The sequence below is a fragment of the Thunnus maccoyii genome, chromosome 11 (assembly GCF_910596095.1).
Source record: "Thunnus maccoyii chromosome 11, fThuMac1.1, whole genome shotgun sequence".
Classification (NCBI taxonomy): Eukaryota; Metazoa; Chordata; class Actinopteri; order Scombriformes; family Scombridae; genus Thunnus; species Thunnus maccoyii.
Genome location: NC_056543.1, coordinates 30450888 through 30470125, shown reverse-complemented (window position 1 = coordinate 30470125; position 19238 = coordinate 30450888). Strand labels below are relative to the sequence as shown.

The following is a 19238-nucleotide window of genomic DNA, read 5'->3' as shown; positions in this document are numbered from 1 at the left end:
AAAGTATAATTACCACATTAAAATCCTTAAAATGACATCTCCTCTTTCTCCCTCAGTAAAAAGTCCAGAATCTATGAAGATGTAAATATATTTTATTTCACAAGTTTAACTGCTGGACACAAGATGTCGAGGCTTCAGACTTCCTCATCACACTTGTGTAAGATGAATACTGGACCATGACTGGCCAAAACTAAACTAGTTGTTGTGTCACAAATCATGCACAAACTTTGTATTTTGAAGGGTCAGTTCAAATATTTTTATTTACTTAGGTTTTAGGCTACCCACCTCTGAGATTTCTGGTGAATGGATTTCATTTGTGGTACTAAAATGACGGAATAATGTCATTTGAAAAACTTTTTTAAATTAAAAACATAAATAAAAGTTCATTCTTGACCTTGTAAACAGTACCAAAAAATGAATCCAGCATCCATTTACTAGATTTTTCTGGAGCGTTCAATCACACCTCACAGTCTGTCTCAATAGATGAGCACACTCTCTATGCCAAGGAAGACCATGAAAAGTGTTTGAAAGCCCTTGATTTAAGAATTTATTTGTCCAACTAATTTTTTGGTGCTTTTTGCAAAGCACAAATTATGATTTCCATTGACCTCCACTGTGGGGTGGTGGACAAACTTTCAGAGATGGCTAGATCACAAAATGTTGGTATTTAAAGGACGGGTTCACAATTTTTCAAGTGTGTCTTAAAACAACAGTCAGGAGCCTAAATGAACATTGAAACATGTTTTTCTTGCTGTAATCATTCCTCCTGTTCATACTGACCATTAGAAGATCCCTTCATAATGTAATGTAAATGATGGGGGACAAAATCCACAATCCAAGGAAACACAAAGAGGGAATTTGATGCTAAAAAGACTGTAAATGTGGCAGATATCCACTTGATATGGCTAACTCATATAAGCTTCACATCAACTTTTAAATGCATTTTTGCAGAAAATGACTGTGGACACACTGTGGGTTTTGGTCCCCATCACTTACAGTGAAAGCACATTTCATTTGACTGTTGTTTAAAGACAGACTTGAAAAATTGAAAACCTATCCTTTAAAACCAAAACTCTCTGTTTGGATGTCTTACAATAAAGCCACTAATGTTATTATTTAGCCTATTTTCAAAATATTCAGATTGCATACATTTTCATATACATTAAAAAGAGACAATCTTTGTTACTTTAGCAGTGTGTTACCACCCCTCGGGTGGTGCTAAAGTCATTCATCCTGCACAATTTTGTGGAATTGACCCTTTACACTCAGTGGCTCAACATTTTGACACGTCCACAACTAAGGCAATGCTGCAGTAGAGGCTCAGAATGTTTGAAGCTTTCATTGTTTTCCTTCACTTCAGTGGTTATGGTGTAGTAGGCTATATAGGTTATGTCTAGTTGCATTGTAGGTTTTCTCTCAGCACTCTTTGTGAGTAGCAAAGTCCACAGATGAGGTTGGAGATAGCCTACGTGCTGCGTAACTGCTAACAAGTAACGATTATAATCAGCCTTCACAGAGAACAGACGCAGACGGGAACTGTCGAGCTTGTGTGGACCGCAGACACCGCCGAAAACATGCTGAGGAAATCTCTGGTAAACATCGGATTGCGAGTGAACTGTCAACAAAATAAAGGCATCCAGAGAGTGACGACGGGATGGAATCCAGTAAATTATGGAGGGATCCACCGCCGCGACGCATCCTCTTCCACCACCACCGTGATGGGAGACAACACCAAACCAAAAACTATGGATGAACTGGGCGGACCAAGTTTCATGACAACATTATACTGGCTTTTTGTAAAAGGTTACTTCAAAACGACGCAACAAATGCAAGTAAGTGGGATTATGAGGTGAGGGGACTTATCTGGATGAGGGTTGAAACTGCAGTCCTGTCGTTTTGTTCATACTGCTGTTTGTGTTTCATTTGAACTATAGTGCACCCATCCATTGTTCTGCAGTTATTCTTTATTTCTCCTTAAATCCTGCATTGACTGCAAAAGTTAAACTGTACAGCATAATCCAAAGGATCAATTCACTCAAAAAACATACATACTGTATCTTCTAGTGGTATTTACCCTGCAGACAGGTTTGGGTTTATGTGAGTTGGTTTTTGCTGAGCTTGACAATGTTTGCTGAGCTTGACGATGCCCCCAGATACTGCTAAACCATCAGCCCCGCAGTTATAAATGATAATTAATCATTAATAAAAGGTCAGTGTCTCACATTTTCTAACTCATCAGCCCTGCAGTTATAAATGATTATTAATCATTAATAAAGGGTTAGTGTTTCACATTGTCTAAATCATCAGGTCTACAATTATATTTAAAAAGTCAATAAAATAATTAAAGTCTGCAGTTATAAATACTTATGAATCATTAATAAAAGATTCACATTAAAAATACATTAATAAACTGTTAATAAATGGATTTCTGTCTGGATGCTCTGCAGCCCTTTTTCAGAAGGTAAGTGGCTGAACATCACAGGTGTCTTCTAAAAGAATTAGATAAAGCAAATGTTATGATGGTATTGAAAGGAAGGATCTTTCACAATCTGGCAACTCAAAGACATGCTTATTTATGGGTTATACATGATTTATAAAGCATAAGTAGAGGATTAGTTAACCACTAACTAAGCCATTAATGAATACTTATAAACCCTTTGTGAAGGGTGGCTTATTGTAAAGTGGTACCAACATTTTAGATGTCTTTTTGTTCCATTCCCCTCCATTGTTTTGGGGTAAAGGCAGAAAAACAGAGATAGATATCTCAAAAATACTGTTGAAGTAAACTCTGCATGAATAATATAAGACAGTTTAGCAACTGGATTGAATCCAGTGGTAATAGTACCCTCCTTCCTCATTCACACATACACTAAAAATAGGCCAACTGGCATTTATGGACTGCAGGACAATGTGTTTTCAGCAGCAGTTGCTGCTAAACAAGCAGACTTTTATAGCCTGTCACTGGTGATGACCTCCACTCTACCACAGTACAGCAGATTCTATCCCTAATCTTACCTTTAAACTAAAACAAACATCAAATAGCCTGCATCAGCCTACATCAGCACGTACTGCAGTACCTGAGGTTATTGTCCACATTACATGGAAAAATAAGCATCTAAAATTCTGCTTAAAGCACACATGACTGTCTTCACTAGTCTACCACTCAATGCCTCCTGGAACCTTGTTGTTTGTACATTTTTTGCCTGAACACCATGGAATAGAGTCATGACAGCAGAGGAAAGAGATCTGAATAAAGACATTGTCTGAAACTATTGCAGAAATGTGAAACATTCACCATATTATTTCCAAATTTGGGCAGAGAGAGGGATCACCAAAATTTTTAGATCTGTTCAAAGATAAGAGTCTGTTCTATTCCTTTGATGATCAACAACAACAACAACAACAGAAAAGTTGTACAATGTAAACACCTCTTTAAGTATCTTCAATTAAGGAATTATGTATTAATGACAGTGGTCACTTCTGCAAAGACTTAAATACTGACATCTCAGAGAGAGATGGGAGTTAATATTCCACAATGCACAATATAAAATGATCAATACTACGTTGAAATTGTTGCAGTATAGATTTATCATATGCTTATATATTACTCCCATTCTCTTACATTGATTTAATGAAAATAATCCAAACACGTGCAAAATGTTGCTCAGAGGAGGAGACATTGATACATTGTATGTGGAAGTGTCAGGAGATGCAAATCTTCTGGGTAAAAACAATACAGATATTATCAGATATCGTTTCTTGAACATCTGCCCCATCTCTCTCCTGATGATATGAAACTATTCAAATCTAAGGCAGAAATGATCAGCTTTTGTGTCCTACAGGCAAAATATTGTATTGCACTTCAATGTATTTATGTTTTTATTAATTAATTTATGTGTAAAAAAAGAAGAAAACCAATAAATATATTTAAGCAAAAAAACAAAACATTAATTAAACATTTGATTCTATTCAGTCACTTTGGTATGTGCTACCCAACATTTCATGTTGGAATAACGCATAAGCCTGAATGTGTGTTTCTTTCACAGGTCAGCTACATTATCTCCAAAACATCATGAATACACATACAAGAGCAAAAATCTCAATAAAGCAAATCTTTTTAACATGCTACCACACAAAAGTTCTAGATGTGTGAGATGTGTGCCTCTGTGTCTCTCTCTCTGTATGTGTGTGTGTGTGTTTGTATCTGTACACATCAGTTTCACATCTGGAAGGCTGAAGAGTTCATTATTTTCTGATTCCAGTAGGCAACTGACTAAAATCATTTTTCACCTCTTTAACACACTGAACATCTAATAACCTGATTAATAATAACTCATTAACTCAAACTGTCTGCTAGATAGAGCACAGCAAGATCTACGGTCCCCTGTGGAAGTCCACATACGGCCCTCTGGTCGTGATCAACGTGGCCAGCGCCGAGCTGATAGAGCAGGTGTTGAGGCAGGAGGGGAGACACCCGGTCCGGACAGATATGCCGCACTGGAGGAGCTACAGAGAGCTCAGGAACCAGGCCCATGGACCCCTGACAGAGTGAGTGAAACCTCCCCTACACATCACCCAACTTTATATCCACTGCTCAGACCAGAGGAAGAACTCTTAGTACTCCTTCATGGACAGACTGTCACAGCAAGGCCGGATTACCCCCAAGGTTCCAGATCCCTGTGGATCCCTGAAAACTTGAGGTTTACTGTGTCTATTGGTTGGTCTTAATCTTTTTAATTGTAATTTTTTTTTTCATATAAAGTGCAATACTAGCTGAAATGATAAGGTGCATTTATGTATTTAATGTAGTCACCACAAGCCAATTGTCATACAGCAAACCTGGGGCCAGGAGTACTGGTTTTAAAGTAAATATTAACAAAGGATCACATAAATATTGTGAAAGGGCTCACTCGTAGTGATGAACAGCTCACTGTTTCAGTTTTCTTGCCAGCAACTTTTCCGCTTTTTTCTGCTTTTAGTCTCACTGCCAGTTTTCAGCCAGCTGTTTCACCCACTGTGCAATACCCACCCAGCACCTAACGACAGAGACACAAAGATAGTGACTAGCTGTTAATGAAAGTGCAACATTTAGCAGCTAAAATATTTTCTTCAGGACAGAAAACAGAGCTAGGGGTTCACAACACGATGCAAAGAGTGGTGGGAGCAAGGAATCATGTTTGCCCCTGGGTCACTTCAGCAGCCTAAATCATCAACAGCTTCATAACAAATCTTAAGACATGCAAAGGGAACTTAACTTCCTCCCAGGTGTTGTTCTCTCACCCCAATAAGACCTGAACAGGCTCGTGGATCATAATTGTCTTTGACTGACTAATAGCAGCTTTTCTTTGCTGGCTTGCCCAGTCTTTCCTGTCAGACCTGTTGTTGCAGCACACATCATGGCTGGTAAATGTCGTAACACTGGAGCAATGCTGTCAAACTATGAGTCAAACAGCACTGGAAAACACAGATTTAGCATTGTTCTTCTTCTTGCTCTTCAGCTCAGCTATAGCTAATTAACTTTCATTCTGTAGTGGCTAAAATGAAAGGTTTGAGTTATGAGTTTCATGTACTCTCTGCAGCTGATGTCTGTATTCAGACAAAGATTGTTTGTGAGTGAGGACACATCACACTGTAACACCACTGTGTCACCATGGGTGGACTGTGTGTTTCTGTAGTTCAACAGGGTGGTGACTCTTCTCCACAGAAACGATCAGCTGATCACCTCACATCAATTTAAGAATCTCCAAAAACTTCAATCCAAATCATATCAAGATCTGATCAACTTAATAATTTTGAATAAGAATCTTCAGTATTTGGAGTAAGTAGCAGGCGGTGGTTATATGTAATGTGTCAGACACATTTAACTAACATTTCATATATTGTGCTGCTCATCTCATTTTCAGGTAGTAGATAAAATATGTGAACATGAATTAAAACTAAAAACTGTGGTGTTTCTGCCCTCTCAGGTGATTAGACATCTTTGAGCTGTAGTTATTTTAGCCCTTAGGTGTGTGCAATTGTTGAAAGGTAAACCTGAGAAGATTCAATAAAGGATTTGAAAGGTTTGCAGTTTTGATAAATGGAGTGTATACCGGATCTGAATTTTAACCCTGTTCATAACAATGCAGCTGTAAGGCACAGAGGAATAAGATATATCAGGCTTTTACACAGGCTCTTGATTAGGAACTTAACACTTTTGAGTAGGAACCATTCATCGTTGGTTTTGGTCTTTTCATGGGATTGTTGTTGATAACAAGAAAGATATAAGAAAATATCAGTATACGTTTTGGAAAATAAGTAAGTTAAGTAAGTACAGTACAAAATAAGTAAGTAAATAAGTACAGTAAACCCATAGTACCAAAAGCCTAATGTTAAAAATGTCCACTTAAAAAATATTTCCAGTTTCCAGTGAAATGGCCAAATGAAGGCCAGTCTTCCTCTGTGTCTAATATTAATATTAAACCCTCTTAAGCTTAGAACAATTAAAGGGATTGTTTCACTCTTGACAGTGTAGGTATTATACAACTTTGTCTCAATCTGTCTGTGAGCTCATTTCCTTGTATTGAATCCGGTTTTTAGGATGGGGGCTAAGTGGCAGCGCATCCGTAGCATCCTGAACCCTCGGATGCTGAAGCCCAAACATGTCTCCTCCTACACCAACACCATCAATGAGGTGGTGACAGACTTCATCTACAGAGTGGCTTGGCTGAGGCAAACCAGCGGCGGGGGAGTTATGGTCAACAACCTGACTGAAGAACTCTACAAATTTGCTTTTGAAGGTCAGCAGAATACAGAGTCAAACAAATGAAATATTTTCATTGAATCAGCTGTCAAAACACAAATTTTTTCTTAGATGCGTGAAACATCTTGATTTTTCTCTCTCAACCCAACCGGTCAAGGCAGATGGCCGCCCACCTAGATCCTGGTTCTGCTTGAGGTTTCTTCCCGTTAAAGGGAGTTTTTCCTTGCTGCTGTTGCCAAGTGCTGCTCATGGGGGAATGTTGGATCTCTGTAAGAGTACGGTCTAGATCTGCTCTATGTGAAAATTGCCCTGAGATAACTTCTGTTGTAATTTAACACTATATAAATAAAATTGACTTGACTCAATTAGTAAAAAGAACACGTCACCTGCAGTAGTGGGTTCTTGCGTAAGTAAATATTATATGTAATGTAATACTAAAACTACACCTTGACCTCTTTATATAGGTGTAGCAGAGCATTTGACTTTGACACGGTTTCTCAGCCGTTTGGCCTTGACAGCTGATTAGACACCGTGAGATAAGCTGTGGGTGTGATCATAGTACATTAGAGTCTATGATCACACTACTAAGTTTAAGTACATTATATGACCTTTAATCAGAGTCCCTTTCAAGGCTTTTACACATGAGGTTGGCGTTTACTTAGCATTTTAAGATTTAATAAGGCAAGGCAAGATTAACATTACAGGAGCATGTGGGTAGTCTGGGTCCTCAGTGGTTAAAAACCAATTCATCAAATTATTTATTTAATCTCTGCCTATTACACTTTTACAATAAGTGACTGGTGTCTGAAATGAAAAATCACATACATATACTAAATGGCTTTTTGTGTGCTTTTGGTCTGGTGCTGTTTTTCCTGGTTTGACCTTAGCCCCTTAGTTTCAATGAAGGGAAGTCTTTCTAAAGTATACAACAATGTTGTATTAGACCTCACTAATGCTCTTGTTACTGAATGGGAGCAAATGTCTGCAGCCAGGTTCCAACATCTGGTGTAAAGTCTGAAACCAGAAGAGTGGAGGCTGTTATAACAGCAGATTGATGCCTATAATTTTCTAATGATGTGTTCAACTATCACATATGGGTGTGATGTTCAGACATCCACATACTTTTGGTCATAGTCTATACTGTGTATGTGAAAAACCACAAACCAGTACAGGTTATATTAAAGGCACCCCACCTCCCCTAAAAAATAATCAGAATTTAGATGTAACAAAGTTTTCAGTTCAGTTGTAATGTATTCATTTCCTAAGGGAAAAAAAAAAATAAAAAGACGAAAGACAAGACAAGTCATTTCTCTCTGCATCCTGTCAAAAGTCCTGTCCAAACACAGCAACTCAGGACCTTTGTTCCAGAAATCTTCAGTAGTATTTACTTTAAAGCAGTGTAGGATTCACCACCTATATTTATTTTTAAATGCAGGGATCTGTTCTGTGTTGTTTGAGACTCGTATGGGCTGCATGAACGAGGTGGTGCCCGAGGAAACCCAAAAGTTCATCTTCTCCGTGGGGGAAATGTTCAGGCTCTCCCCCATCATCGTCCTCTTCCCCAAGTCTGTCTGGCCCTACATGCCTTTCTGGAATCAGTTTGTGGCAGCCTGGGATCATCTCTTCAAAGTTGGTGAGCAACATTAGTTTTAACCAGTGAATCAATGTGTGTAACATGTTTTATTTGTTACAGATAGAGGGCTGATATTTAACCTGAAGCAAGTGGTGTTCACTTAATGCTGATAAAGAAACAAAGCTGTACAACCAATATTACTTACATTATAAAATCAACACAAAACTTCACATCTGGTCACTGTGGGATTTTCATTTTGGTAATTTTCACACCTCTGTCTTTCTCTGCCCTTATTTCCTGTCATCTCTGCAATCAACTTCAGAAATAAAGGTAATTATACCAAAAAAATAGTTTAAAAGGCCTTTGGGATAATAGTTTCAGAAAACAATTACTATCAAGGACACTACACTCCGGTGACTCCCTCAAAGGACAAAGTCCATCTCACAGGTCCTGCTGCCCTTGTTCCACATCAGTGTCTGAAACATAGACTGTATATAAAGATGGACGTAGCGAGGTGTGACATCACCCAATGTTTTGCATGGGAGCTGGTGTTGTGAAGTCTGTTCCCCCCGTTGATATGTGTTTCCCTTGCCTTTAAAGTGCACCCAGCCTTATCCCTGACCCCAACCACTTATCTCTGCTACGCATAACCATAACCATAACCATAACCATAACCATAACCATAACCATAACCATAACCTAAGTCTTAACCCCAACTGCAGAGGTGGTGCTATGGAAATGCTATGGTTTTGACAGGAGGGGAAGAGATTTCGACACAACACCAGTTTGAATTCCAGAGGTCAGAACCAAGATGGCAATATGTTAGGAGGGAGTGTGTTTTTCGTACTCTGTCAGGTTTTTTGGGGTATGTTGCTAAACTACTAATTTGCTTCAGTTACTCGTAATAAACCAAACCCAGTGATCTTTTTCAGTTATTTAAATAAGTCGAACAGTCGAACATGAAGTCCATTGCGGAAGATATGGAAGTTACTGCAAGTAGTGAAGCCAATGCGCCTTGGTATGAAGTTGAGGCAAAAGTTAGCCCAGAAGTCCTTTCTCAGCCTCTCCCCGAAACTCCAGAAAGGCTTCCTCCACTGAAAAAAAAAACAAGATCATATCAAAAATGACATGACATGACATGACACCAATGCAATTGTGAGAGCTATTCAGGAGCTCTCTGTTAAACATGATCAAACTTCGGAGGCTTTATTTGAAAAGGTCTCTGTTATCAAAAAAGTGTCATTGTCCACTTCCAAAGCAATGTCCTCCCTTTCGGCTATGGTCAACCAGCTTGTTACTGATGTCAGTGACCAGAAAACCATCTTGTCTGGAAGAAACAGGTGAGAAGATTAAAGATGAGAACAAAAACCTGAAGGCAAGGGTTGCCGACATTCAAAGATACAGCTGGAGCTGGTCACTCAAGTTACACAGCCTGTAGGAGGAGAATGGTGAGGACAGATGACAGGTGGTTGCTAACATCTTGGGGAAGATGGCACCTAAAATCTGTGAGCAACTGGAGGACATTATTGACGTGGTCCACCGCCTGGGACCACGGAGGAAAAACAGCTCGCATTACTTCATTGTGATTTTTTCCATGTGCCACTACTGTAATTTGATTTGGAGGGAGAGGGTCCAGGTTTCTTCATGACAATAATCTCTGCCTCACTGAAGGTTTGTCTCCTGAAGATAAAGCTGTCAGAGACAAACTGTGGCCTTTACTCAAAAAAGCAAGGGGGGTGAGTAAGCAGGCCTCATGGTGTGGTGCCTCCATCATTGTTAACGGGAAGAAGATTCAGTTATAACCATTTGTTTTTAACTTTTCCCATCCAGATCCTATAATCTGTTGAATGGGTAATGCTGTGTTAAATGGTGAGGCCAGCAGAGAATACCGGCAATGGTAACAATGGATGGCATTGCTGTCAAAAGTTAAATTATTTTAAGTTTTTGCCATACTCTGCAGCAAAATTTACAACCAGATGTTACGTAGCTCCCTCACACAAGGAGAAAACATGAGTGATCTGGACAACAAGAACCTAATTGTTTTGGTGCAACACCTGGAATTATAAAATCAGAGCTTGAAATCCTACTGAGGATTTTGAGGAAGTTTTAGAGGGAATTTAACATTCATTTTAAGTTTGGAATAGAAAGCTGCGTTTTATAGCTACATGCATCACTAGAATAATTACATAAAATAATAGACACAAAATAGTTTTATTTAATATATTTTATTCCATAAACAATATGACATCACCATAGCAACATATCCTCATGTGTGTTTGTTTTGCCGTCCTGCCATTCTGTCAGACTGTTAGTTTTTCCCGTGCCGTACAGGTTTTGTTTATCTGCCTGAATTCATGTGAATGCGGCATTACTCATTATAGGTATTATTGCAGCTGAAAAGTCTGCCTGTCTAGTTAGGTGACACAGGTATTTAAATACCAGGAACACAGAATTTTCCCTGCAGTCCAACTGCCTTTTGATCTGCTTACACAAACACTGTATACTTTCAGCCTCCACCCAAAACAAGCACTTTGTGTGCAGTCACACACTTCTCTGTCTGTTTCCTGCAAGATTGTTTATAATTATTCCATATATGGTGTCATTCCTGTCTTGTACAGTTTCCAGTTCTTGCATTAAGTTCCCCATATTTTTATGTCACTTGTTTATATTTCAAAAGTTCATAGTTTTTTTGTCTTTTCATGTTTTTTGTCTTTTCATGTTCATTCACTGAAGCATTTGCATTTGGTGACAAATTTACGAATGTAGGTTTTATAATGACATATATATTTTATGCCCTCTCTTTAAATGATAATTTCTCTAAAGCCTCTGGCCTATTCCTCAATATCTCCATCCCTGTAACAATATTTCAACTGAAAACATACCAGTGAAAGATACTGTTAAATATCTGGTTATCTTTGTTTCTAAAAATCCCATTGCAAGACAGAATTTACATTTCTCACACAGACTGAAGAAAGCCTCTTGCATTTTTAATAACTGGCTACAAAGTTATCATCCTGTCATTGGAAGGGTCTTTGTCTCCAAAGCTGAAGGCTTGTCTTGCTTTGTGTACCCATCATTGTCTTTATCTGACAATAATAATACCTATAAAGAGGTCAATAAGATTCTTTATAACTTCATATGGAAAAATGGTGCACAAAAATTGAAACAATCTGTCTCTGCAAACAAAACTCTGAGGGAGGTCTTGAAGTATTAGATTTCTGTGACATAAACCACATGTTTTAGCTAAACTGGTTTAAAATATGTTTTAGTCTATCTGGAACTTCATTCCATCTCACATTTTCAACAAAATTGGTGGTTTAAGCTTTCTGTTATCTTGCAGTTTTTTGTTCTTTTTACTGTAAACTACCTGTTAAGCTATCAAAGTTTCATCAACAAGCTCTGTTAGCTCGGAAGATCTTCCATGTCCACAATGTTTCTCCACATAAAGCCTTACTCTGGAACAATGCAGATATCACAATTTAAAATAGGTTTCATAAGTCATCAAAGCTTTCCTTGTGGTCTATTACATCTTCTCAGATCCCAAAAAACAAGCAATAATTTCCTAAATGACCACCAGCACACTTATTAGAGGCCTGAATTTAGAGACTGAGATCATAATGACTGGTTGAAAAAAAATGATTGACTTGGTATTTTTAGAGAAGTTGATGCTTTTTGAATGGGAGTCTATTAGAGCCAGCATCTAGTGGCCACCAGTGGTATTGCACTTTAAGGGACTTCCTCATCAGCTTCAACCTTAAGTTGTTGTAATTGCAGCTTGGTCTGAACAAGACTCCTCACAGTGTGTCTCTTTTGCCATCTAGTGGGCTGAAGTGTTTATTGCTCTCTTCTGTTGTCAGTTTTGGTTCTGACATGATAAACTAGGTAGATATATTTCTTGGAAGTTGGGGCGGTGTTGTGAATCTTGATGTTTATGAGTCTGTATGTGACTGTCAGCTTTTTTGTCACCTAGCTGAGGAACTGGTGCAGAAAAAAATGGAGGAGATCCAGGAGAAGGTGCACTTGGACCAGAATGTGGAGGGAGCATACCTCACACACTTGCTGCTCAGCGATAAGATGACCGTCACTGAGATCCTGGGCAGCATAACGGAACTACTGCTGGCAGGAGTCGACACAGTGAGTAGATGCTGTGTGTGCACATGAAAGGATGGATTTCTACATTTAGTTGTGTTGGCATAGTTGGGAGGCATAAAAAAAATGATTTTCTGTCAGCAATGTTGTTGAAACAACCTACACATCTAAAAAACTTTTATCTTTTCAATTAAATTTAGCCCATTTTGAACATAGATGTCTTTTGAGCTCCACATTAATGCTCACTGAGAGGGCACAAAACTGAAACATCAAACAACAAAAGATAACTGTGTGTGTTGCTCTGTTGCAGACCTCCAACACTATCTCATGGTCTCTGTACCATTTGGCAAAGGAGCCAGAGATACAAGAACAGTTATACCAGGAAGTGATAAGTGTTTGCCCTGGAGACAAAGTGCCAACCAGCGATGACATTGCTCAAATGCCGTACCTGAAGGCCATCATCAGGGAAACACTACGGTTAGAGAGTTTCTTTAATTTTTATAAATATATTTCATCAACGGGACACTTGACGGCAGGACACCAGAAGTTTGTTTGGTTGTGCTGAAGTAGGTTTGTTTTCTACTGAAAGGGCAGAACCTGATAATCACCTGAGGCCCAAAATGTGAACATTTATTTCATACAGCAACTAGAAAAAATAAAATATGGAAATCTAACGTTTCAGATTCAGGTGTCACCTAAAGGAATAGTTTGTCATTTTGGAAAATATGCTTGTTTGCTTCCTTGCTGAGAGTTAGATGAGAAGATTGATGTCACTCACATATCTGTCTGTTCAATATGAAACTATAGCTAGGAGACAGTTAGCTTAGCTTAGCACAAAGACCAGAACCAGCTAGTCTGGCTCATTCCAAAGGTAATAAAATCCACCCACCAACACCAGTAATTAACATTAACACATTATATGTTTGTTTAGTTTATACAAAAACTGAAATGTAAAATTGTCAAGTTGTGGTTTAAGGAAAGGTAATCTGCAGGACTATTTCTTGGCTGGGAGCAATGACTAGCTGGCGTCCAGCCAGCTTCTAACTACTAACTAACTTTTCTTCTAACTCTTGAAAAGAGAGCAAATAAGCATATTACCTAACATGTTAAGTTATGCCTGTAAGGATAAAATTGCTGATACAGTTTGGTTTCTGAGCAGTTAAATGTGCTGTTTGAAATCACTAAATATGCGCATATATGCTAGACATCCTATGTTTCAGTTTTAGCATAGCATTACACAAGTCTAGTGAAACACTGCTCAGCAGCATATTTGTTGTTGTTGTTGTCTGTTGTGCTCTTTAATCAACTATGCAGGAATCCATTGACAAGTGTCCTTGCATAGTTGATGTCATTGACAAGCTAAAATTCAGTTTGCAAGCTGAACATTACTCTATGTTTGTTAGTAACAATAAATAATAGTTGCTTTTCAAACAAATGGCTGTTTTGTTGATTCGTCACTGTGTTCTGTGGTCACCAGGCTTTATCCAGTGGTACCAGGAAATGCCCGTCTCACTGTTGAGAATGAGATTGTGGTGGGAGATCACCTCTTTCCCAAAAGGGTGAGATACATGTCAGACACTCCTGGGTATTTAAACCTTTTACCAGAAATTAAATTCAAGATCAGACATGACAAAGTGCTTCACACAAAAAGACAAAAGCAAGAAATTAAAATACAGACACAATAAAACAGTAATAAATTGCCTTTCTGTAATGGCCTGTTGCAAAAATATCCTAAGTACAATGCATGTTAATATGTACAACTGAAACCTTGAAAAACATGGTGTAAATGCTTGAAAATTTTACATCCAAATTCACAAGTATAATTTAGCTTGCAGTGAAGTAAGTTCAACAGCATTGTAAGTAACGTTATGTCATATGTCGATGTTCATTAAACTCAGTAAAGCAAATGTGGTCTCCCTCTCACAGACGCTGTTCCACCTCTGCCACTACGCTGTGTCCTATGATGAGAATATTTTCCCCGAGCCTAACACCTTCCTGCCACAGCGCTGGCTACGGGGAGCGGAGGAAAAATCCAAGCAGCACCCATTTGGGTCAGTGCCGTTCGGTTTTGGTATCCGGGCGTGCCTGGGCAGGCGGGTGGCTGAGCTGGAGATGTATCTCCTCTTGTCCAGGGTAAGAACATGTCAATGCTGCTACTACCACAACCATAGATCCACTTTACACTGTCATAGCTGATATCTTTTTTTTCTGGTTGCCTCTGGTTTCTTGTTTGCTTCTCTATAGATTAAGAAACAAAAAGCTGTATGAAATAGCTCAGTTATCTCACATTAAGAGTGATTCTTCTTCATTCCACTGTTGCCTTCATTGGCAACAACTTCATTGGCTTCTCTACACTTTACTTATTATCACCTTGAATAATCCAACACAGCTTATATTGTTTTCACGTAAAGTATTTATTGTTTTCATCACTTCACTTTTATGTGACAGTTTGCAATACAGCGTGGTAAAAAATGCTCTGTACACAGTGTCTGCAGCATGACATACATACAGTGCTGCTTGAAAGTTTGTGAACCCTTTAGAATTTGCTGTATTTCTGCATAAATATGACCTAAAATGTGATCAGATTTCCATTGAAGTCCTTAAACTAGATAAAGAAACATCAGTTAAACAAATGAGACAAAAACCTTACACTTGTTTGTTTATTTATTGAGGAAAATGTGTTACACATTGGTGCGTGGCAAAAGTATGTGAACCTCTTGGATTATCACTTTATTTGAAGGGGAAATTAGAGTTGGGTGTTTCAATCAATGGGATGACAATCAACATATGAGTCTGGGAGGCCCTGCCTTATTTAAAGAAGAGAAATTTGGGTCTTCACTATCAAAGTCTGAGCTTCACAACACAGGTTTATGGACGTATGTCATGGCTCAAACAAAGGATATTTCTGAGGACCTTAGAAGAAGAGTTGTTGATGCTCAACAGGCTGGAAAGGGTTACAAAACCATTTCTAAAGAGTTTGGACTCCACCAGTCGATTGTCAGGCAGATTGTGTATAAATTGAAGACACCCAACACCATTGTTACCCTCCCCAGGAATGGTCAAACAACAAAGATCATACCAAGAGCAGGCATGTAATACTCTGGGAGGTCACAAAGGACCCCAGGGTAACGTCTAGGAAACTAAAGGCCTCTCTTGCAGTGGCTACAGTCAATGTTCATGAGTCCACCGTCAGGAAAACATTGAACATCAATGGTGTGCATGGCAGGATTACACGCAGAAACCCACTACTCTCTAAAAAGAACATTGCTGCTGTCTACGGTTCGCTCAAGACCACATGGATAAGCCAGAAGGTGATTAGAACAATGTTCTGTGGATGGATGAAACCAAAAATGAACTTTTTGGGTTGAATGAGAAGCATTATGTTTGGCGATGAGCAAACACTGCATTCCAGTGTAAGAACCGTATCCCATCTGTGAAACATGGTGGTGGTAGTATCATGGTTTGGGCTACTTTGCTGCCTCTGAACCAGGACAGCTTGCAATCATTGAAGGAGCTATGAGCTCTGAGTTGTACCAGCAAACCAGGACAATGTCAGGGTATCTGTCTGTGAACTGTAGCTCAACAGAAAGTGGGTCATGCAGTAAGACAACGACCCTAAACACATAAGTTGTTCTACCAAAGAATGGTTAAAGCAGAAGAAAGATAATGTTTTGGAATGGTCGAATCAAAGTCCTGACCATAATCCCATAGAAATGCTGTGGAAGGACCTGAAGCATGTAGTTCATGTTGAGAAGCCCGCCAACATCCCTGAGTTGAGACTGTTCTGTAAGGAGGAATGGGCTAAAAATCCTTCAAGCTGATGTAATAAACAGTTACTGGAAATGTTTGGTTGAAGTTATTGCTGCAAAAGGGGGTCACACCAGTTACTGAAAGCAAGGGTTCACATACTTTTGCCTCACACAAATATGTAAGATCGGATCATTTTCCTCAATAAATAAATGAAAAAGTTTTCTTTTTGTTTCATTTGTTAAATTGGGTTCACTTTATCTAGTTTTAGGACATTTGTAAATATCTGATCACATTTTAGGTCATACTTATGCAGAAATACAGAAAGTTCTAAAGGGTTCACATACTTTAAAGCAGCACTGTATATATTGGTTCTTTTGTACTCTTATGTTCATGTCTGATGATAAGGAATCTATTTGAGATTGCTGGAAAAGATTGTTAAATGGGTTAATAGCTTGTTAAATTAATATCTTTTTATTTGAGCAGTGAGTAAGGTGACTGTATGATGTGTAAGAGGTTACTCTCAGACAAACCTGATAAACCAGCAGAGAATGATCACCATCTGGGCAGCTCTATGGAGCTGGTTTTCACGGCACATTTACTATGTGGTCTGGTCTCAGTACTCTTACCAAGCTAATTTTCAGCAGCAGCAGGCGGCTGTTTTCAGCAAACAAGCTCTAAAAAACTCACAGTACGCTACCTGCCCAATACCAAACAGCAGAAAGACACAGTTAGAGACTTGCTGGCTCTCTAAGAAAGTGGAGCATTTATCAGCTAAAGAGAGAGATATTTTTTTCAGGAGTCAGTGGAAACCAAAACAGAACTAAAGAGGAGAATATTGGAATACTGAATATTGGACTTACATTCATGAAGTGGACATAAACACAACTCAAAATGAAAGCCTACTGTTGCTCCTCCTGCTGGATATGTAAATAATAAGGTGTTTGTAGTGGAGTAATTCTTCCCCCAAGTAGCCAAAAAACAATTAATGTAGCTTAAAGATATATAAGTGAAAGCCAGCAGTTCTCTCTGATTTCTGCCAGTCACTGTACAGTCCACAGTGAAGCCTCAGTGTCTCACTCTTTACTCTGTACACAAATAACTGCAAACTGATTTATCAAGACCGCATTAGATTACATTAAATATGCCAATAGTACAGCACTGAACCTTCTTGAACAGAATCAGAATCATCCATGTTATGTGTAAAATAATACACAGTATTAATTTACAAATGGTATGTTAATGAAGCCAAAAACATGCCGATCAGTTTTGACCTTGATGACATCAGTTGCTCTCTGAACTATGTGAAGGGATCAAGTTGCTGTCCTGAACTTTTGTACTTTCAATGAAATGTCATCTTTCCAGGGACTGGGCACTCTTTCAGCACTCTGTGTGACTGAAGCAGCAGTATGTGTTTGAGGAATATTATCTTTTTAGTAACTTCAGTTTTTATATAATATTTAATTACTTTAACATCCAAATCGTGTCTTTTCTTTACTTTATTTACATCAGTGACTCTGGACTCTTGCAGCATAGAAACCAATACAGTACAGTCGTGTGAACTGAGCAACTTCAACACCATCCTCCGTTTTCACTCCCTGGAAATCTGTTGCTTTTTATCTACATTCAATGAGCAGCATTGACCTATAGTAACAGTCCAACCAGAGCTCAGAGGTCTGGCTCCTTTTGTTAGTCTTGGCAATGCAATGAATACAAACCAACAGTCAGTCATCTGACTTTGGACTGAGTCATGTCAGCCAAAAACCACAGTAATAAGTCAGTTAGCGAGTGAGCAGTTGGTAATCATTAACAGGAATGAGGACTGTGTTTGCACTCTTGTGCCTTATGTTAATAAATATCCTGCTCCAAATATTGTATTTCTTTGTCTGTCTTTGATTTTCAAGTTGATAAAGCACTACGAGGTGAGGCCGGATCCTGCTGGAACCACAGTCGAGCCGATCACCAGAACCCTGCTTTGCCCTGCTAAGCCAATCAACCTGCAGTTCCTGGACAGAAGAGTCCAGTAGGAGGAGCCGAGAGCAGCGGCAGGAGTTTCTCTGTGAGCTGTTTTAATATTCACACTGCGTTACCTTCCTGTCAACAAGCACTTGTTTATAGAGCGTCCACATCTTGAGGACTGGCTGGAATGCTCTGAGACTGTGGCATAAAATACAAGCTGATTGAAGAAGTAGTAACAGCACAGAGTATAATGCAGTATGTATAGTTTTTTCATGTAAATATCAATACTTTAACCTACAAAGACTGTTTTTCTCTGAGGAATCATTTAGTTTCAGTTCCATTAATGCCATGTATTTTCTCAGTTGTTTGGGCTGTCGGCTTGCAGCAGGAAGTGTTCTGGCTGCAGACATGAGTAGGACTGACTGGATCCTTTCTGTGTGGAGTTTGCATGTTCTCCTCAAGTTCATGTGGATTTTCAAAAGAAATACTAGAGTACTCCCGCTGCTAGCCTTACAGAATAAGGCTTCCGATACTTTTATTATTAATTCTGGGGGGTTAAAAAAACCCATGAAAAGACCAAAACCGACAATGTGTTAGTCCGTCCACACATACTGTAAATAGTTTCATTTTAAAATGTATTCATATAAAAAAAATCCTGAAAGATCCGGTCACTGTAGTTTTTATGTAGGTTACTCAAAGCAGGAGTAAATAGTGTGTTTGTTGGGGACTATTTTCAGTAGTATGTTTTAGCCATGCTAGTGGCATGGATCTAGGGATGGCAGTGTTGGTCTGTCGGTACACCACTTTGGTCCAGACTGAAGTATCTCAACAACTGTGAGATGGATTGCCATGATATTTGGTACACACATTCAAGTTCCTCACAGGATGAATTGTAATCATTTTTGTGATCCCCTGAATTCATCAATCGCTGTCATCAGATCAGAATTTAACAGTGTATGACCAAAAACCTGCAAAACTAAAGACATTCCCATCAGCCTCAGCTGTGCTTAGTTCTTATTTGCAAACGTTAACATGCTAACACACTAAACAAAGATGGTGAACATGTTTAACATCAAACCTGTTTAATATCAGCATGTTAGCATTGTCACCGTAAGGCACAGCAGTGCT

At 38.8% G+C, this 19238-nt stretch overlaps 1 protein-coding gene across 1 annotated transcript; it reads left to right on the top strand.

Annotated features, from left to right (window-relative positions):
• Positions 1–1272: 1272 nt before the first annotated feature.
• On the top strand, positions 1273–18717 carry si:dkey-91i10.3 (cytochrome P450). The gene is made up of 9 exons (XM_042426635.1): positions 1273–1832; positions 4358–4548; positions 6580–6779; positions 8178–8375; positions 12286–12449; positions 12715–12881; positions 13882–13963; positions 14331–14537; positions 18056–18717. Exons 1-9 carry the CDS (start codon positions 1575–1577, stop codon positions 18176–18178), a joined length of 1590 nt encoding a protein of 529 aa, XP_042282569.1. The 5' UTR covers positions 1273–1574; the 3' UTR covers positions 18179–18717.
• Positions 18718–19238: the final 521 nt, after the last annotated feature.